This window comes from Symsagittifera roscoffensis, chromosome 2, assembly GCF_963678635.1.
Source record: "Symsagittifera roscoffensis chromosome 2, txSymRosc1.1, whole genome shotgun sequence".
In the NCBI taxonomy this organism is placed as follows: domain Eukaryota; kingdom Metazoa; phylum Xenacoelomorpha; order Acoela; family Convolutidae; genus Symsagittifera; species Symsagittifera roscoffensis.
The window spans coordinates 23,774,808-23,793,378 of record NC_087063.1 but is presented as its reverse complement, the minus strand read 5'-3'; the positions used below and the strand labels follow the sequence as shown (position 1 = coordinate 23,793,378).

Genomic DNA, 18,571 nt, shown 5'->3' with positions numbered 1-18,571 from the left:
TTCGGAGAACAATTAAGCTAAATATCACAACAATTAGCCTAATTGTTGCGATAAATTTATTAGATAGCTTCAGATGAAACGATTCGAAACATTACCCCACTTCTGGCCGGGAATGAATCTAACTATTCCGAGGAATTTTATCCAAGGACACGAAGAGAGAGAGAGAGAGAGAGAGAGAGAGTATGTGTTGAGAACAAGATGGGCCTTCCCACTGGCACGAAACTGCAAATTCCTTTCACTGATGGAAAAACATTGGAAGCGAAGATCATCAGTAAAAAAAGATCCTTTCAAAAACTGGTACAGCAGACACGATGTATGGTGTCCTGACTCATCAAAATCAAGCTTTGCCCAATCCCAAAACAAAGAAGTCCTTTTTGCAGAGATGCAAGGAGGCGCAGCGTTGCAATCTGCTAGTACCGTGGAGGGTTGCTGCAGAATTGAGCAGGTGAGGGGGGCATAGGTGTCTGGGTGGAGGGAGACAAGGGGCATCCTCACCCAAAGCCAACCCTCCCAGTCAGCACCACCGTCCCCATACCAACCGAACTCACCGCCGCCGAGCGTGACTAGTGATTTCCCAACTGAGTTGCTTGAGAAATTCGATGAAATGACCATCAACGTCTTCGGAGACCGAAGGTCGCAGCCAAACAAGTGGCGTCGACTGGTAACCAGGAAACTGCCAATCTGAAAAACGCACAGTGCCCGCGGTGCTCTAGAGCCATCAAGCTCACGAAACACTTGGTTCTCACGGACCCTCAGGTCTGGTTGCAAATGAGTGGTTATGCATACTAACACACTTTGGTCAGTAGTTAGTTGTAATATCAAAGACTTTCGCCGAAATCGCACGGAAAGTATCGATAGAAATACTAAGTCTTGAGCTTCTTGAACCATATAAGGCCTGTCGACTAAATACACTGATAAAAACCCAGGAGTTTGGCCAATCGGTATAGGCGAAGTCATGCGCAGAATATTAGGTTTAACGATCACAAAGTGCTTTAAAAAAGCGAATTTATGGTACTCGGATCGAATTACCAACTATGCCTTGGCCAAAAACGTGGCATTGAATATGCAATTCATACGCTTAGGAAGCAATACGAGAAAACAGATTCCGATGCAAAATTACTAATAGATGCGGAAAATGCATTTAACTCCCTAAACCGGAATCTGGTTTAAAAAACATTGCAAATAAAAGCCCTTCTATTCTACCCGCTATACACAAGTCATACTCTAGTTTTTCTCTAGTGCTAGTTCGCTATCAGGAGCCACTTAACTGACTTGAGTGCAGGTAACGCTCAGACCGATTCGGGTACTTTATGTGAAGCAGTGAAGTTCTTTTCTGTTTACTGGATTACCATGTTTACAGGTAATACAAAAAGATTGGTATTCGGAGAACAATTAAGCTAAATATCACAACAATTAGCCTAATTGTTGCGATAAATTTATTAGATAGCTTCAGATGAAACGATTCGAAACATTACCCCACTTCTGGCCGGGAATGAATCTAACTATTCCGAGGAATTTTATCCAAGGACACGAAGAGAGAGAGAGAGAGAGAGAGAGTATGTGTTGAGAACAAGATGGGCCTTCCCACTGGCACGAAACTGCAAATTCCTTTCACTGATGGAAAAACATTGGAAGCGAAGATCATCAGTAAAAAAAGATCCTTTCAAAAACTGGTACAGCAGACACGATGTATGGTATCCTGACTCATCAAAATCAAGCTTTGCCCAATCCCAAAACAAAGAAGTCCTTTTTGCAGAGATGCAAGGAGGCGCAGCGTTGCAATCTGCTAGTACCGTGGAGGGTTGCTGCAGAATTGAGCAGGTGAGGGGGGCATAGGTGTCTGGGTGGAGGGAGACAAGGGGCATCCTCACCCAAAGCCAACCCTCCCAGTCAGCACCACCGTCCCCATACCAACCGAACTCACCGCCGCCGAGCGTGACTAGTGATTTCCCAACTGAGTTGCTTGAGAAATTCGATGAAATGACCATCAACGTCTTCGGAGACCGAAGGTCGCAGCCAAACAAGTGGCGTCGACTGGTAACCAGGAAACTGCCAATCTGAAAAACGCACAGTGCCCGCGGTGCTCTAGAGCCATCAAGCTCACGAAACACTTGGTTCTCACGGACCCTCAGGTCTGGTTGCAAATGAGTGGTTATGCATACTAACACACTTTGGTCAGTAGTTAGTTGTAATATCAAAGACTTTCGCCGAAATCGCACGGAAAGTATCGATAGAAATACTAAGTCTTGAGCTTCTTGAACCATATAAGGCCTGTCGACTAAATACACTGATAAAAACCCAGGAGTTTGGCCAATCGGTATAGGCGAAGTCATGCGCAGAATATTAGGTTTAACGATCACAAAGTGCTTTAAAAAAGCGAATTTATGGTACTCGGATCGAATTACCAACTATGCCTTGGCCAAAAACGTGGCATTGAATATGCAATTCATACGCTTAGGAAGCAATACGAGAAAACAGATTCCGATGCAAAATTACTAATAGATGCGGAAAATGCATTTAACTCCCTAAACCGGAATCTGGTTTAAAAAACATTGCAAATAAAAGCCCTTCTATTCTACCCGCTATACACAAGTCATACTCTTCGTAAATGGAATAGTTAACCTATCTAGAGAAGGAACCAAACATAAGACCCATTAGCAATGGTAATGTACGGGCTAGCAACTTTACTTTTAATAAAACTAGTCAACGATAACAGCTTAACACAGAAATGGTATGCGGACGATTGGAAGTTAAAAAGCATGCGAAGAGTTCTTGACAACATTATGAAACACGGAAAATATTTTGGATATCATGTAAAGGCAACGAAATGCCAGCTCATTTTAAAAGATGAAAAATACAATGAGGCGATAAAAATATTTAAAAATACCGAAATTGAAATGAAGAAAGGGGTCAGAGTACTTGATTCTGTCATAGAATTCGAGACTGAATGTGAAACTTTCTTAGAAACTCAGTCAGAAGAACTTAATAAAATACCGAAAAAACTTGGCAAGATCGCGAAACCATCACCACAAAACGTGTACTCCTGTTACACCAAAGGGTTACAAGAAAAATTATCGTTTTTAGCTGGAACTACCCCCAATACCACAGAAAACACGCAGGCCTGTGAAAAGTTGCTGCAGGAAAATCTCATTCCAATTTTAGAACGTTCAATAAGTGGTAAGATTTTGTTGAGGCAGTTTTTTCTTTGCTGAGTGCCACATGAGTTTAAGTGCTCGTGGCCTGCAAAGAAGAGATGACCGCAATTTCGCTGCCACCACCACTCCTTAAATTGGCCTTGAAAAAAAAACTCTCTTGGAAACTTGTGTTAGAATAACAAAAATGTTTTATTAAAAACAATAGCAGGTTCCTGAGAGTTAAATATCTGAGAAAATGTCTCGATAACGACATTATATCAGATTTTTTACGGTTTGGCGTGCCCGATAAGGGTGTTTTTTCGGATCAAGCGGTGCACAGCTTTCAATTGAGACTCGTGAGATCTGAGATAAGCCAGGCAATTGCGGATAGGGCTAAAGCATCGGGTAACCTAGCAAAAGCAAGGGAGGTAGTAAGAAGGGGTATAGATGAGAAGTAGTGGCCTTCGGTAAAATTCTATCTGAACCTGCAGGCATGGTGTAGTGTCAATAATCTGATCAGCCGACAAAAGAAAAAGCTTGAAAAACTTTCGGAAATACAGGATAGAACATTAAAAAACTTGGATGAAAGGTCAGTTAGAATTTTAGATGAAGTGATTTTGCAGCTTTGGGTGCGGGAAGTCTTAAGTTTTGGACTAAAACATCCGGTACGAGACAAATTCATTTTAATTTACTACTTGCGGACATTAATAGTTTTTTGTCTGAACTGAAGTTAAATAGAATACACGGAGAAAAATTATGTGAGATTGAAGCAGCTGCAAAGAGAGTGGAAGAATGTGAAACAGACTCCATCTGACAAAAATGTTGAAAAAGCCAGAAAGTATTTTAAGGACAACGGTCTTCTGGCAGTGCCGTTTGATAAGGGGTGGGTTTTTGTGTAATGAAAAAGGAGACATATAGGAAGAAACGGAAAGATTTAATACAGGCAGAAAAATTTAGTGAGAGGAAGAATCCGACAGACAGCGTGATCATACAAATTGAACAAGACATAAACAAAGAATTACTCGCCACGAAAAAGAAGGACGAGATTAGCGAAGCGCTGTATATTAGGTTGAGATCAACGGGGGCGCAGCCGGCTAGGCAGTATGGATTAGCAAAAGTACACAAACAAGGCACACCACTTCGTCGTGTCCCGCGTCCTTTCCTTACCTGGTAGCTCTTATGACAACCTAAATAAAATTTTGGCAAAGTACTTCGATGAAATTGAGGGGCAACATAGCAACGAACAATCAAACGGCCAGGGAGATCTTGGAGAAAACTGAATTGAGCTCTGACGAGAGTATAATCTCCCTTGATGTAAAGAGTTTGTACACTAATTTCCCGCTCAGTGAAGCGGTTGAAATAGCCCTGAGGAGATTATATGAGCAAGTCAACCCTCCGGAAACATCTCGCAAGACTATGAAAAAACTACTGAAATTGGTAGTGAGTAGGGTACACTTTAAATGCAATGATTTGTACAAAAAAATGGTTTAGTAACGAGCGCCTCCCTTGCAGTAATACTGGTCCACTTGCGGCTCAAAGAATATGATCTGGGCTTAAGGAAAGAAGTACCTAAATTGAGTGTGCAAAATGAGGGTAACAAAGAAGGAGCACTGCCCTTGATGTCAGAAGAAGGTGACATGTCAGACTAAAGTGGTAGAATGCGAAGCTTGTTTGAATTGGTTCCACTTAGGGTGTGGTAACATATCGGAATCCGAATACGCAGACATCGCTGAAACAGTAAGGTATTGCATTACTTGCAAAAAAAAACAGGGATGAGATAGGACTGTGAATGGTGTTAAAGTTTTTCTAAGATATGTGGACGACATATTTAGAAGTGTCAAGGGCGATCCTGGTGTAGTTCATGAGGCTGCCATTAAATTGCATTCAAACTTGCAGTTCACCATAGAAGAACTTGATAGTAACGGTAATTTAGCATTTTTGGATTTAAATGTCAACGTGGACTCAGGAAAAAAGCTCACATTTGGGTGGTACCAAAAACCCATTGATACCGGCGCCATTCTAAATTTCAGAGGTTGCGCACCTTTTTAGTACAAAAGAACATTATTGAAGGGGGGGTTTTCAGAAGTACCTCAACATGGAAAATTTTGACCTGGCATTGGAAAAAAACCGGAAACAATAGATTGAACATCAATAACCGAAAAAATGGTCGCACAGGGTAGTGCTTGAAACTCTTAACAAGATCGTTGAGGGAAAGAAAAATTTAGAGGGGAAGACATCAGAACCGAGAAATGATCAACGGTTACAAAACTCACTCCCCTTTCACAATGAAAAAATCGAGGCAATTTATCTCAACTGTTAGCTGCAAAAATTCGACAAATATCCGGGGTACAAATTGTTTTTACAACAGGAAAATTGAAAACCTGCTTGCCATCCCTCAAAATTTCCTTCGCTCGTGAACTGAGATCCAAAGGGGTGTATAAGCCTACATCTAACTCCACCTATGTCGGCCAGACAGTCCGACATTTAGCCACGAGGGTCGATGAACACCGCAAAGGGGACTGCCCAGTAGGGCAACAAGTGTTAGAATGTAATAAGGGGGTAGGCGGTACTGCTGAGCTGAAGTCGGAGATTAGAGACCAAACAGCCAACACTCATAGGCTACTCAAACTAGAGGCTTTGCATATTTGGAGGGAGAGGCCGAGGATCAACACACGCAATGAATTCAGGAGCCGGGAATTAACACTAAAATTGTAGTTTATGTATAAAATGGCTAAAAGTTAAGAAATTTGACAACTCAGAATCAAACATTTTCTAAAATCGAAGTTTTATAATCATGAAAGAGTTTAAAAAACTAGAAAATGTTAAAACGCTAGTTAAAACTCAATCAACAAACCCAAAGGGAACTAACTTTTTGAACAATTTAAGGACTGTGAAAAACACTCACTTGAGCTGGCCTCCGAAAAAGGAACCTCAAACTGGTTAAACGCTTTGCCACTTAGCAGATATAATTTTTGCCTGAATAAATCCGAATTCAGGGATGGAATTTATCTCTGATATGGATGGGAACCAACCAACATTCCACTCACATGTGCATGTGGTCAATCTTTTAACCCTACCCAAGCTCTTCCTTGTGCAAAGGATGGATACACCCACATAAGGCATAAAGAAATCAGAGATACCTTCGCCAACCTCATGAAGGAGGTTTGCTTTGATTTTGAAATCGAGCCGGAATTTCACTCGTTGCATGGCGAGAGCTTTGTCAACAATTCAACCAGAACTGATGATAGTGCTCTTTGTTTTGATTGGAGTTTTTGTAATTCGTGAGCTCAGATAATTGTAGTTTTGTAGAAGTTCTAATTTTGTTTGAATTCTGAGGGTTAGACATTGGTTGCAAATTTGCAGAGATTTTTGCTCTATTGCTAGTTGGCTATCAAGAGCCACTTAACTGACTTGAGTGCAGGTAACGTTCAGATGGATTCGGGTACTTTATGTGAAGCAGTGAAGTTCTTTTCTGTTTACTGGATTACCAAGTTTACAGGTAATACAAAACGATTGGTATTCGGAGAACAATTAAGCTAATTATCACAACAATTAGCCTAATTGTTGCGATAAACTTATTAGATAGCTTCAGATGAAACGATTCGAAACAATACCCCACTTCTGGCCGGGAATGAATCTAACTATTCCGAGGAATCTTATCCAACGACACGAAGAGAGAGAGAGAGAGAGAGAGAGAGAGAGTGTGTGTTGAGAACAAGATGGACGTTCCCACTGGCACGAAACTGCAAATCACTTTCACTGATGGAAAAACATTGGAAGCGAAGATCATCAGTAAAAAAGATCCTTTCAAAAACTGGAACAGCAGACACGATGTATGGTATCCTGACTCATCAAAATCAAGCTTTGCCCAATCCCAAAACAAAGAAGTCCTTCTTGCAGAGATGCAAGGAGGCGCAGCGTTGCAATCTGCTAGTACCGTGGTGGGTTGCTGCAGAATTGAGCAGGTGAGGGGGGCATGGGTGTCTGGGTGGAGGGAGACAAGGGGCATCCTCACCCAAAGCCAACCCTCCCAGTCAGCACCACCGTCCCCATACCAACCGAACTCACCACCGCCGAGCGTGAATAGTGATTTCCCAACTGAGTTGCTTGAGAAATTCGATGAAATGACTATCAGCGTTTTCGGCGACCGAAGGTCGCAGCCAAACAAGTGGCGTCGACTGTGAACCAGGAAACTGCCTATCTGAAAAGCGCACAGTTCCAGCGGTGCTCTTGAGCCATCAAGCTCTCGAAATACTTGATGATCTATCCACATGGTCCCCCGGGGAATAGATGTGCTTTTTCGGGACAGTCCCCATTCGAGAAAGTGAACTGCGAAGCAGATATCCGAGTCAGAGAAGACATCATCGAATCAGCCTACGACATTGTTCACTTCACGAATATCAGCCGACGGCGTATCCTTAAATTTGTACCAAAAGCTTCCAGGATAGCGGTTGCAGCGGCACTGAGAGACACGCTCAACGCAATCCTGGACTCTCCAGACTCGAAAATCGCTTGGCTCCATCTTTTCGTTTTCCCAACTGCTAGCTCCGTTGAGAGCAAGAAAAAGCCAAAAACAGTCCCTTGCTACCCAAGTCAACAACCGAATCACTATATTCATGCAGAACCGAGACCTTGTCGATCTGAAACCCCGCACAAAACTCAAGCAAAGTTCCAACCAACAAACAGACGTTGAACAATTAATGGAACCAGTGAGCGAGAAAATTGACGAAGGTGATGTGGAAAATGCTGTCCGTCTTGCCAGTTCCGACAACGGCGTCCTCGAACTATCTGCAGAGATCCTGATTAAGCTGAGAGAAAAACATCCTACCAGACCAGTAGATCGACTCGTTTTCCCAGAAGACGAATGTCCGCCATTCCAAGCCAGCGAGATCCAACTGCTCATGGCATTGAAATTCTTTCCCGTTGAGTCAGCTGGTGGGCAATCTAGCCTGAGACCACAGCAATTGAAAGACATCACTAGCCACAAAGCAAATGGTGACCTTCATCGACTAATATCTTCACTGAATTCTTTCAATAATCTTCTCCTTGGCGGAAAAGTTCCGACAATAATCCAGCCGGTCATCGCCGGAGCAAAATTGGTAGCGCTACGAAAGAAGAAATTAACCGATGTCAGACCGATAGCCGTAGGAGACACTTTTAGGAGACGGCATCTTATCGTTCGTCGATTTCTCCCTACCATCGTCTGAAAGATGGCAAAAGTAGACCCCTTAGCAGTTTTTGGATTCAGCTCGACAATCCACCCCGGTTTAGACGCCATAAAATTTCGCTTCAAACAAGGTTACCTGGACGACATATCAATGGGAGACAACTGTAGAATTGTTCTGACCAAACTGCGGGCGTTCATCGAGTTCGCAACGTCCCTAGTACTCTCACTAAACGTCAACAAAAGCGAGCTGACCATTTTTGGACCCAACACCAGCCTCAGTGATGACATCATCCGCGAGTTCAACAATCTGTTACCAGGCATTACCGTCACGAAATTATGGGAGCACCGATTGGCCGAGAAGCGCTGGACCGCGTGTTGAACAAGAAACTGATTTCTTTGACGACTCTATGAAAACGAATGGAATATGTAGACGCCCACGAAGCATTTTACCTCTTCGGAAACTGTCTGTTTATTCCGAAACTGCTCTATACTCTTCGCACCGCGCCAATGTTTAGAAGGTCAGATATCCTGACTCTTTTTGATGAAGCAATCCGATCCACGCTACAAACAGTACTGAAGGTCCACTTAGACGAACAAACGTGGCATCAACTCACCCTGCCCATTAAATGCGCAGGGATGGGCATACACAATGTAACAGAACTGTCAACCCCTGTTTTTCTATCCTCTGTTAGTAAATCCCGAGCTCTTGTCGAGTCAATAATCAAAACAGGATTGCCAAAAAATGATTTACGAGAAGCAGCTGACAGATGGTGGCTACATGTGGGAGAAGATGAAACTGCACCGGATAGCGACGATCAGTAGAAACAGAAAAAGTGGTATCAACCGTTCGCTGAAAGTCGTCTCAGGGAGCTCGAAAACTTCTCCAATGAACAAGACAATTTCCGGTTGCAAGGAGCAAAATGCCGAGGATCCGGTGACTGTCAGACCGATAGTCATCAACCCTTCTGAAACTAAAATTCACACCCGAACAGTTCCGTATTGCTCTTTCCTTAGGCCTTGGCGCAAAATTTTCGTAACCGTACACATGTGTATGCAGCGCCCGAGCTGACGTTAAAGGCATTCATGCTCTGTCCTGTGCTAAAAGCAGCAGTCGCCACACGGGACACCGACTTGGGAATAAAGCTATCAAACGTGCTTTCTGTTTGTCCGACATTTAGTCGTCTCTAGAACCAGTCGGCCTCTCACGTGATGACGGAAAGAGACTAGACGATATCTCTCTCTCTCTCTCCATGGAAAAACGGCCTCTGTCTGATCTGGGACTTTCCGTGCGTCAAACCGCCTTGCCATGTCTAATGTGCCCGAGGAACCTTCCCAGGTCCGACAAAAGCAGAAGCAACGCGAATTAAGTACGAGAGCCTGACCAGAAACTACACTTTACAGCCTGTTGCAGTCGAACACCTCGGCGGACTCGGAACTGACAGCAACGACTTCCTGAAACAGATTTGCCGCTAAATTATCGCGGAAACCGATGACAAAAGAGCCGGGACTTTCTTCAGACAGCGGCTGTCGTTAGCCGTCCAGATTGGCAATGCAGCCATTGTGAGAGAGTCGATACAGCGTGCCAAAGAAGCAACCGTCCCAGACCCCTGAATAACCCCATTGTCAATAATGACTCCATTCTCGAACTCATTCTTACCTCAATTCCGCGGCCACATATCAACGCCAGACTTCTTGATTATTCCAGACTTTTTAACATTCCCTGCCATTTGAAATGGCATTTTATAGTCTTTTGGTAATTTACCATTTTTGATTCGGAGAACGATTTAAGCCACATTTTTGCGGGGGCTTTGAGAGATAAACAGACAGGAAGATTTGTACTATAAAATTGCATTGTTCTTCTGATATTTTGAAGGTGCTTCGAGTATTCTCTATATCCGACTGCTCTCTGATGTTTACGAGAAAGTTCTCTCTGCAAAGTCTTGCCTTTTTTTGTAGTACTTTTTTCGTAACTTCGAGGTGAGTTGTATGGTTTTTTTCTCTATGAGTGCTCTCGAAACCTTTTGATGCTGCAATACAGTATAGGAAGTCTTCAACTCGATGTCCGTGTCTTGATGGAAATTTATGTTGTATTCAGTTCTTGGAGTTTTGTCTCGAAAGGATTTCACGGATGAGACTGACAACATATAGTCCTGCCTTTTTGAGGTCCTGATATATAAATATCAGGAAAATTGTTTCTTTGATAGTATATAATTGGTCGTATTCTGTTTTGAAATGGCTTCAAAGTTCGTACAATCTCTCTGCAGTCCCGAAATGGGCTGTTGTTGTTCAAGTGCCTTGAAGGTAGTTGTTGAATGCGTCGTGCCAAATTACATTTTCCTCGTTTGTGTTGGTTTTCGATACCAGATGGAGTAACGCCGGAGGCGGAGCAATAAACAGAATGGTCCAAGTGCAGAAAAACAGAAAAATATTGGTTTATACGGGCTAATTGATAAAACAATTATTGGAATCGTCAAAAAATACCAAGAAAACGAATAAATTCCGCATGAATTGACTAATTTCATTAAGTTTTTTGATTAAATTTTTTTGAAAATTCTTGATTACATTACTCAAATTATGCATAAAATGTTCGTTGCTTTGCTATTATTGACGTTTCTGATAATTAATTTACCGATTTGCTGATAGAAGTTGATATTGTTCTATTTTTCTGCTCTTGGACCCATTCTGCTCTTAGACCAAGCTTATTGACTGGCCACCAGTAACGCCGATGTCTTCTTTCCGCCTCGTAAGAAATAGTCTGAATAGTGAACTTGCGGCAATAATTATCATTATACTGGTTCTTTCTGATCTGTGTACAGATCAGAAAGAACCTGTGATTATAAGGCCACCCCGGCTGGCCTCATATCAAACCTTAAAAGACAATGTTTTAGTTTGTTAGGTTTGGGCCATGTTTCAGTTTTTTTGGCGAAAGGTTGGTCTGGTAAAAGGTCTCGTGACCTGGTATATGTACTAGAACATCACGACCATTTTTTGTTTCGAAGTGATAGTCCATCACATATGAACATCACGTGTGTCTTTGATTCAGAATTCCGGAAAGGGCCGGTTCATCTGACATGCTCTACAGAAGTCTTTTTCTCCTTAGCTCATTTGCCTTCCTTTCGAAAGTAATGAGTAAAAATTTGATTTTTTGTGCGTTTTTTTTACGATAAAGTGACTCATAACTGATTGTGTGTGTGTGTAATTGGGACGGATCGTTTTGTTTTCTGCCACGAGTTATCCTTTGTTCCGCGGAATTTGTGTATTATGATTTGATAATGATTGCACAGAATTGACATTTGTTGTGATATGGAGAATTATATCAAGTATTTTAATTACTCTAGATAAAACGCAATGGCCGAGCAAAACAAGGAGAAGCCAGAAGAAAATGCTGTGCACAAAAATGCAATTCTAGTCGAAAGCATAAAAAAGGAGATGGGAGTGTATAAACCCTACGAAACCTTCTCTATTAATCCGTACAGTAAACGTTAGTCTCACTGTGTGTTTACGTTTCTGAAAAACGTTAGTTAATCGACGTGTTATTTTAGTGCATGTGCTTGCTGGCAAGCCGAACTCAAAGTACGACCAACTCGATCCTTCCGCAGCTAACTGTAAGTCTTTAACTATTTCTCCAACTATGTTCTTAACGGTTTACTCCTTTGTTAGCTAAAAGGTAAACGGCCTTGTTATCTTCGCTTTTTTGTGCTCACTGCTTTAATTCAAGCATACTCTTTGCCCGCCAAAAGTTTTTACCCACTGACGTTTTTTTTTCGATAGCTAAATAATTGTGTATCCATCGTTTATGTTCTTCTTATCAAGCTCCTTTTTTAATCGATTCTCCAAAGTTTACCGTCTGATGACTTCGTTTGTAGTGCTTTCAATGCAGTGTTTTTCTGAGAGGTTTTGTCTGCTCTTGATCTGGTTTCCCGAAGTACGGCACTCAATAGTGTCTCATATTTTTTTAATTTGTTGTTTCGGCCAGCCCCTTGAGGTGGAAAAGAACTATGGCGTAGGGTATTTTTTCTCGGCCGACTTCAGGCACGTCAAAGAACCATCGGAGGGAGTTGTATTTAAAATGAAACACGTACTCTTAGGAAGCGCGTTCGATTGTCAGTCCAAGGAAATATAGCAATCCGTACTCTGTGGATTTTCGTCAGCTTTCCGCCCACTTTTTGAGCTTCTGCTCCCACTTATTGCCAATTTACAGTGAATTTATGCTTCTGGAGCTTTTAGGGCTAATATGGTTTTTTAGATTTTGGATCCATGATGGACTAGAGTTGCTGTTAACAATCTTACACAAACGAGCTAGCGAGCGTAGTGTTTTAACGAATTCGTTTTTCTTTCTAAGCCAACTCGCTCAGAAATTGCACAGCGACGGAAATTAGATAGTCCCTATTGAAGACTGGCTGACGTCAGATACTTTAATCACCGTCTCGTCTTAGCCAGTTAGTTTTGGTCTATTGAAGGGTCGACAAACATGTTACGAGTGTTAAGCTATCAGCCGAACGGAGAGAGCATTTAAGGTTCCCGCATTTTTCACACTCGGCCTCCCTCACAATGATGAATGAAAGCGCTGTAGTTTTTCAGTTTCTTTGTACTTTTCCTTACAAGTAATTTTACTTCGAAGAGCTAGGAATTTTTTTTATTTTGTTTCAGTCGAATTCTTCGATCAGATCAAGCGAGCCAATCAGGAGCCTACTAAGAAATACGACGAGGCTCAGACTGTTAACCAGGAGTACGGCTGGATCAACGACCCACTGGTTAGTTGACTGAAGATTTGTGAATATTTTTTTACTCATGTATTTCTTAAAGAGTGATTGATCTCTGAAAATGTTCATTGAAACGAGGCCGTCAAATTGAGCTAATGTTAATTTCACTAAAATGTCGAAAACTTTTACTCTGCTTTCATTGTTTTTACCCTTGCAAACGGGTATTGAACTGTTTTTCTCGTAATCAACTTTATTCCCATTATTCATTTCCTTTAATGAACTTTATTCCCATTACTCATTAAAAGTAAGAGCATATAGTTTCACTTTAAAATTCGAAAGTGGAAGTTTTTTTTTCAAAAAGCAAGTCGTTTTTTTTCTATTATTTTGCGTTCATTACATTTTTCCAATTCCTTTGTCTATGTTTTGTTTCTCAGACAGTTTGCCCTTGCAAACTTTTTCTCGTAATCAACTCTATTCCCATTACTCATTTCCTTTAATGAACTTTATTCCTATTGCTCATTAAAAGTAAGAGCATATATTTTCACTTTAAAATTCAAAAAGCACGTCGTTTTTTGTTATTTCTTTGGGTTCATTACTTTTTTTCGACTGTCCGTTGGCTATGTTTTGTTTTTCAGACAGTTGAAAGTCTTTACTCTGCTTTCATTGTTATTACCCTTGCAACCGGGTATTGAACTTTTTTCCCGTAATCAACTTTGTTCCCATTGCTGATTTTCTGGTGATACCTTAGTTTAAATGAATCTTAGGTGTCTTGGGCACACTTAGCCTGGAGGTAACGAACGCCTGGGACGGCAAAGGTACTGGATTCGAATCTGACAGGACTTTTTTTTTTTCAAACGGAAAATATTCCGTTTCGAAAAACATTGTCGGCTGTTATTCGTCTGCTTGTTTTGTGGGCTTGATTGCCACATCTCGGAAGCGTTTTTTTTTGCTGGACAATTTTCATTTTAGATGCTTTTAGTGTTTTTATTTACTCCTGCAATTTTTTATTTCACTTAACTTGACTTTGTTTTTCTATTTTTGTCTCGCTTAAAGGCTGTGTTCGGTCCAAATTATTTCAACGATATTTTATCGGCTTAGTGACCTTATTTTGGGTAGTTTCAAGGGACGCATAATTTTAACGCTCCTCTCTGGACTGCACAAAATGTTAAGTCTCAGAATAGTGATTGTTTTTCGTTCGACGAGAGTTTTCCCAACTTTTGTTGGCTCAGTTGGCGGTCAAATTGTTTTCGAATTTTCAAATAACCCCGTCGATTGTGATTTTGTCTCGTTTAAAAACTGTGTTCGGTCCAAATTATTTCAACGATATTTTGGCGGCTTAGTGACCTTATTTTGGGTAGTTTCAAGGGACGCATCATTTTTACGCTCCTCTCTGGACTGCACAAAATGTTAAGTCTAAGAACAGTGATTGTTTTTCGTTCGACGAGAATTTTCCCAACCGTTGTTGGCTCAGTTGGCGGTCAAATTAATTTCGAATTTTCAAATAACCCCGTCGATTGTGATTTTGTCTCGCTTAAAAACTGTGTTCGGTCCAAATTATTTCAACGATATTTTGTCGGCTTAGTGACCTTATTTTGGGTAGTTTCAAGGGACGCATCATTTTTACGCTCCTCTCTGAACTACACAAAATGTTAAGTCTAAGAATAGTGATTGTTTTTCGTTCGACGAGAGTTTTCCCAACTTTTGTTGGCTCAGTTGGCTGTCAAATTGTTTTCGAATTTTCAAATAACCCCGTCGATTGTGATTTTGTCTCGCTTAAAAACTGTGTTCGTCCAAATTATTTCAACGATATTTTGGCGGCTTAGTGACCTTATTTTGGGTAGTTTCAAGGGACGCATCATTTTAACGCTCCTCTCTGGACTGCACAAAATGTTAAGTCTCAGAATAGTGATTGTTTTTCGTTCGACGAGAGTTTTCCCAACTTTTGTTGGCTCAGTTGGCGGTCAAATTGTTTTCGAATTTTCAAATAACCCCGTCGATTGTGACTATGTAAATGTTTTACGCTAATAGATCATCATTCCAAGCAACAGCAAGCAATGCGAGTTTTAAATTTCATTCAAGTGGTTAAAACCCCAGTTTTACTTCGGGAAACTGGTTTTGCAATCTTCCTTTGGCGCATCCTTGGCAATAAAAAAATATTCAAAAAAAATTCTTTTGTTTTTTTGTTTGGATTTTTCTCTGCCACACTAATTGAAACCAATTGACACGCGAAATCGGAATCGATGTATCTCCAATCAATTTTTTTATGTTCTTCGTACTTCATGAAAGTAACGATGGTTATTATTTTTTGTCTAGGTAAAACTGGAGAAGGAAGACAAGCGACTCTACTTCGGAAGAGTGAACTCAGAGATCACCAAGTACATGGAAGTGTACTTCATGCAGAAAGAACAGGAGACCATGCACGACAAACACTGACACAAAAAGTAACATCTCACAACAGATAGAATGGAACAGCGCATGAACCGAACTCAGTGAATTCTAAATCTCACTGCTGTTTACTGATTGCATATTTGTATATTAATTATGTCCGGTGAGGTGTGAACAACTAACACCCTCAACGTGTGAATAAGTTTGTTTCATCCACTATATGCTATTGCGTGACCGGCAAATAAGACGACTGTAGTAAAGACGCCAACTGTTTTTGATGGGACTTTAAGACGACGCTACACGCAATTCTCCACCTTGTATTTCAGAAATTTGAACCGCTTAAATTCGTACTGCTCATTTTTCATGTAATAAGGCTTATTTGCCGTCTTAATGTATTGTCGTCTTAATGTCTTCTCATCTTATTTACCGAGCTTCTTGCTAGTGAAGGGGGAAATCGTGCATGCCCGAAGGACCAAATGTTTAAAAATTATGGAAATTAGAGTGAAAATCAGTCTGCTTCAAGGAAATTTATGGTCTTCGGCCATGAGATTAGCCACTTAATAAGTCAATTGATTGTATGTTGAGCTACAATTTTACCACCGCGTCTATAAACAGTATCTTTTAATCGCAAATCGATTTTCAAAAGGCTGCAAATTGAGATACTGTAGCTCACTGATGCCCAAATTGGCTCTGCTCTAAAATCCATCTTGCAACGAGTTTTTTTGTAGCCGTGAGATCATTTTTGACGTGTTGCACTCTTCTAATAAAATATTTACTTGATCATCGTTGAAAATATTGTAAATACTTGTAAAAATTGTATTGAAAACCTGTTTTTAGTATACACCCAAGACGCAAATAAATTTTGAGCTTATTTTAATGGTAGGAAAATATCGTTTTATCGAAACTTCAACAGACAGCATTTTTGGGTCATTTCATCTTTTGCATCCACAAAAAAGCACCCCCCCCCCTGTCCCCCTCCCTCTTCTCCCCTTTGTTACTGTTTTGAGACTTCCGTGTTGGTCGAACTCGCATAAAATTTTTATAGATGTACGCTTATCACTTATCAATAGCTTCGAAAAGGGATGAAATCCGCTTTTTGGCTCATATTTTAAATTTCGCTAGTGGTGTCAAAACCGTAGGCAGGATTGAATAGCAGACTTTTCTGTGCACTATTTAAGGTGCAAATCAGAATATGCTAAAGACGGGTTGAGAAATTAGACGATAATCAAATTAGACGGAGGCACTTAAAAGGAAATTAAACGATTTTGCAAAACTGCAATTGTGAGAAAATAGACGAAAGTGAGATAGATCAAAATTGTTTGCAGACAAATTGCGCGAAAAAAAAAAATTGTTTGCAGACAATTAAATTTCGGTGGCCAAAATTTTTACATGTCAATCATGCATAGTTTATTCAATTCAAAACTCTCTAGTTTTCGGATTTGACATTTTCTGTTCATTGCAACAAATTATTTTGATAGGTATTGTCATTTTGTTCTTTTTGTATTTGTGAATTTTGACTCTTAAGAAAAAATGTTGTTGGCCCTTTTCTTTTCATACCAGTGACGTCTAAAATGCCAGATCTGTAAAAAAATTTCGTCTAATTTTGTTTTTGTAGCATCCGTGTAACTTGCTTGGCGTCTACTTTCCTGGGCCCCGCTAAAAACACTTGATTGAAGTTCATTCACTGCTGTCTAATATTTCTTCGGGAGCCTAGGAAATTAGGCGATAGGTAAATTAGACGACCGTAAGGAAACGGAATTTATGGACAACCAGTATTTAATCAGCGAAAAAGGTAATTTAAGTCTAAGCAAAATTCGGGCAATTTGCACGCACGTTTTTGTCTAAATTGGACAACCAGTATTTACTCAGCCAGTATATAGTTAAAGTCTGTGAACAAGTTTCACGCAATTTGCACGCAAGTTTTTGTCGAATTTGGATGATATCAGCTCAGAGCCTGCAGATATATCACGAAAGTCACTTAAAAAGAAAACCAATGTAGATCATGTTTCATTTTTTCCAGGGAAAGTTTTTTTCATGAATCGTATTCAATGTTTTTTAAATCAAAATTTTTTTTTGCTGTCGGCTTAATGAAATACTAAGATGGCGAGAAAAAACGTAAATGATTTTAAGTTACGAACAAGCTTTCAAATTTATGATTTTAGAGCGGAAGAACAAAGTAATCAACTTACCCAGTTTTATACATAGTATTGCTTACTAATTCTTTTTGTTTTGCTTTTGATTAGTTTTATTTTTTTGACCATCATATAAGTTTGTTAACATGAACCGGAGGCTAAAGAATACGTGCTTTTTGATAGAAAAAAATTACAAACGAAACAACAAGATCTAGTCAACCCAGGCTGGCTTCCAAAAATACCAAAATGATTTAATAAAAGCTAAAACTAAGAGTTATATGTGATTGAAAGCCTGCAATATTTATGTTTAACGGTACTTGTTCATTTAAAGGTAAAGTTTCATCAATTTTGGTTTAATACTTGAGTTTTTACGAGCTGGTTACATATCATTTCTGGATACATATTCCAGAAAACGAAAATTCTTGAGTACTATCTATAGACCCGTCCAGTATCGACGTTTTAGGTTTTTGCCTGATCATGACCTGAGTATATTATGTTGAGGGAGGTGTTTTTTTGTGAAAAGAATATTTTCGCGAGTGACATTTGGTGAGTAATTTTGAAGGAAGTATGTAAATTTTCAAGATTGGATTACGTCTGTCAAGCTTTTTTCTCATAAAGCAAACTTTTACACCCCAGTTTATTTGGCGACTCAATTAATAGACGGCAATAAATGACGTAACTAGTATATTGACCGCAGTCCGCATTTTTGCTAAAACTTTTATAATCGTCGCTTCAAAAACTCAATTTTTTTCTCCAAAATAAAACAAAGATCAAGATATTGGAGCGTTTCAATTTCTAATAGCTGCTAATAAAACTTTTTTTTGTTTGCAAGAATGTTTTGTTATTGCTACGTACATTTTTTTAAGACTATTACAGGTACTGTGCGACTAGTTTATTCAAGATTAAAAAGATTCCAAGGTGTTTGAAATGTACGTTTTCGAACTTAGATAAGTTTTTTTAGAAATATGATTTTAATAAAAATTGGGGTGAGGCTTTTTCTAAGGTGGATCAAAAGCTTTTAAATGTTTTTCGAAAAAGGTTTTTTTCAAT

General features: G+C 40.0%; 2 protein-coding genes across 2 annotated transcripts in view; both read left to right on the top strand.

The window, feature by feature from the left end:
• The window catches only part of LOC134839393 (cilia- and flagella-associated protein 144-like), a 249,657-nt gene extending 233,438 nt beyond the window's left edge, over nucleotides 1–16,219 (top strand). The window contains exons 2-5 of the mRNA XM_063854927.1: nucleotides 11,637–11,782; nucleotides 11,844–11,906; nucleotides 12,952–13,055; nucleotides 15,318–16,219. Coding sequence (XP_063710997.1) covers nucleotides 11,650–11,782; nucleotides 11,844–11,906; nucleotides 12,952–13,055; nucleotides 15,318–15,437 — 420 coding nt within the window. The 5' untranslated portion in view covers nucleotides 11,637–11,649 and the 3' untranslated portion in view covers nucleotides 15,438–16,219. The remainder of the gene's footprint in view (nucleotides 1–11,636; nucleotides 11,783–11,843; nucleotides 11,907–12,951; nucleotides 13,056–15,317) is intronic.
• The window catches only part of LOC134839384 (apoptosis-resistant E3 ubiquitin protein ligase 1-like), a 381,686-nt gene that overhangs the window by 36,031 nt on the left and 327,084 nt on the right, over nucleotides 1–18,571 (top strand). The window lies entirely within an intron of this gene.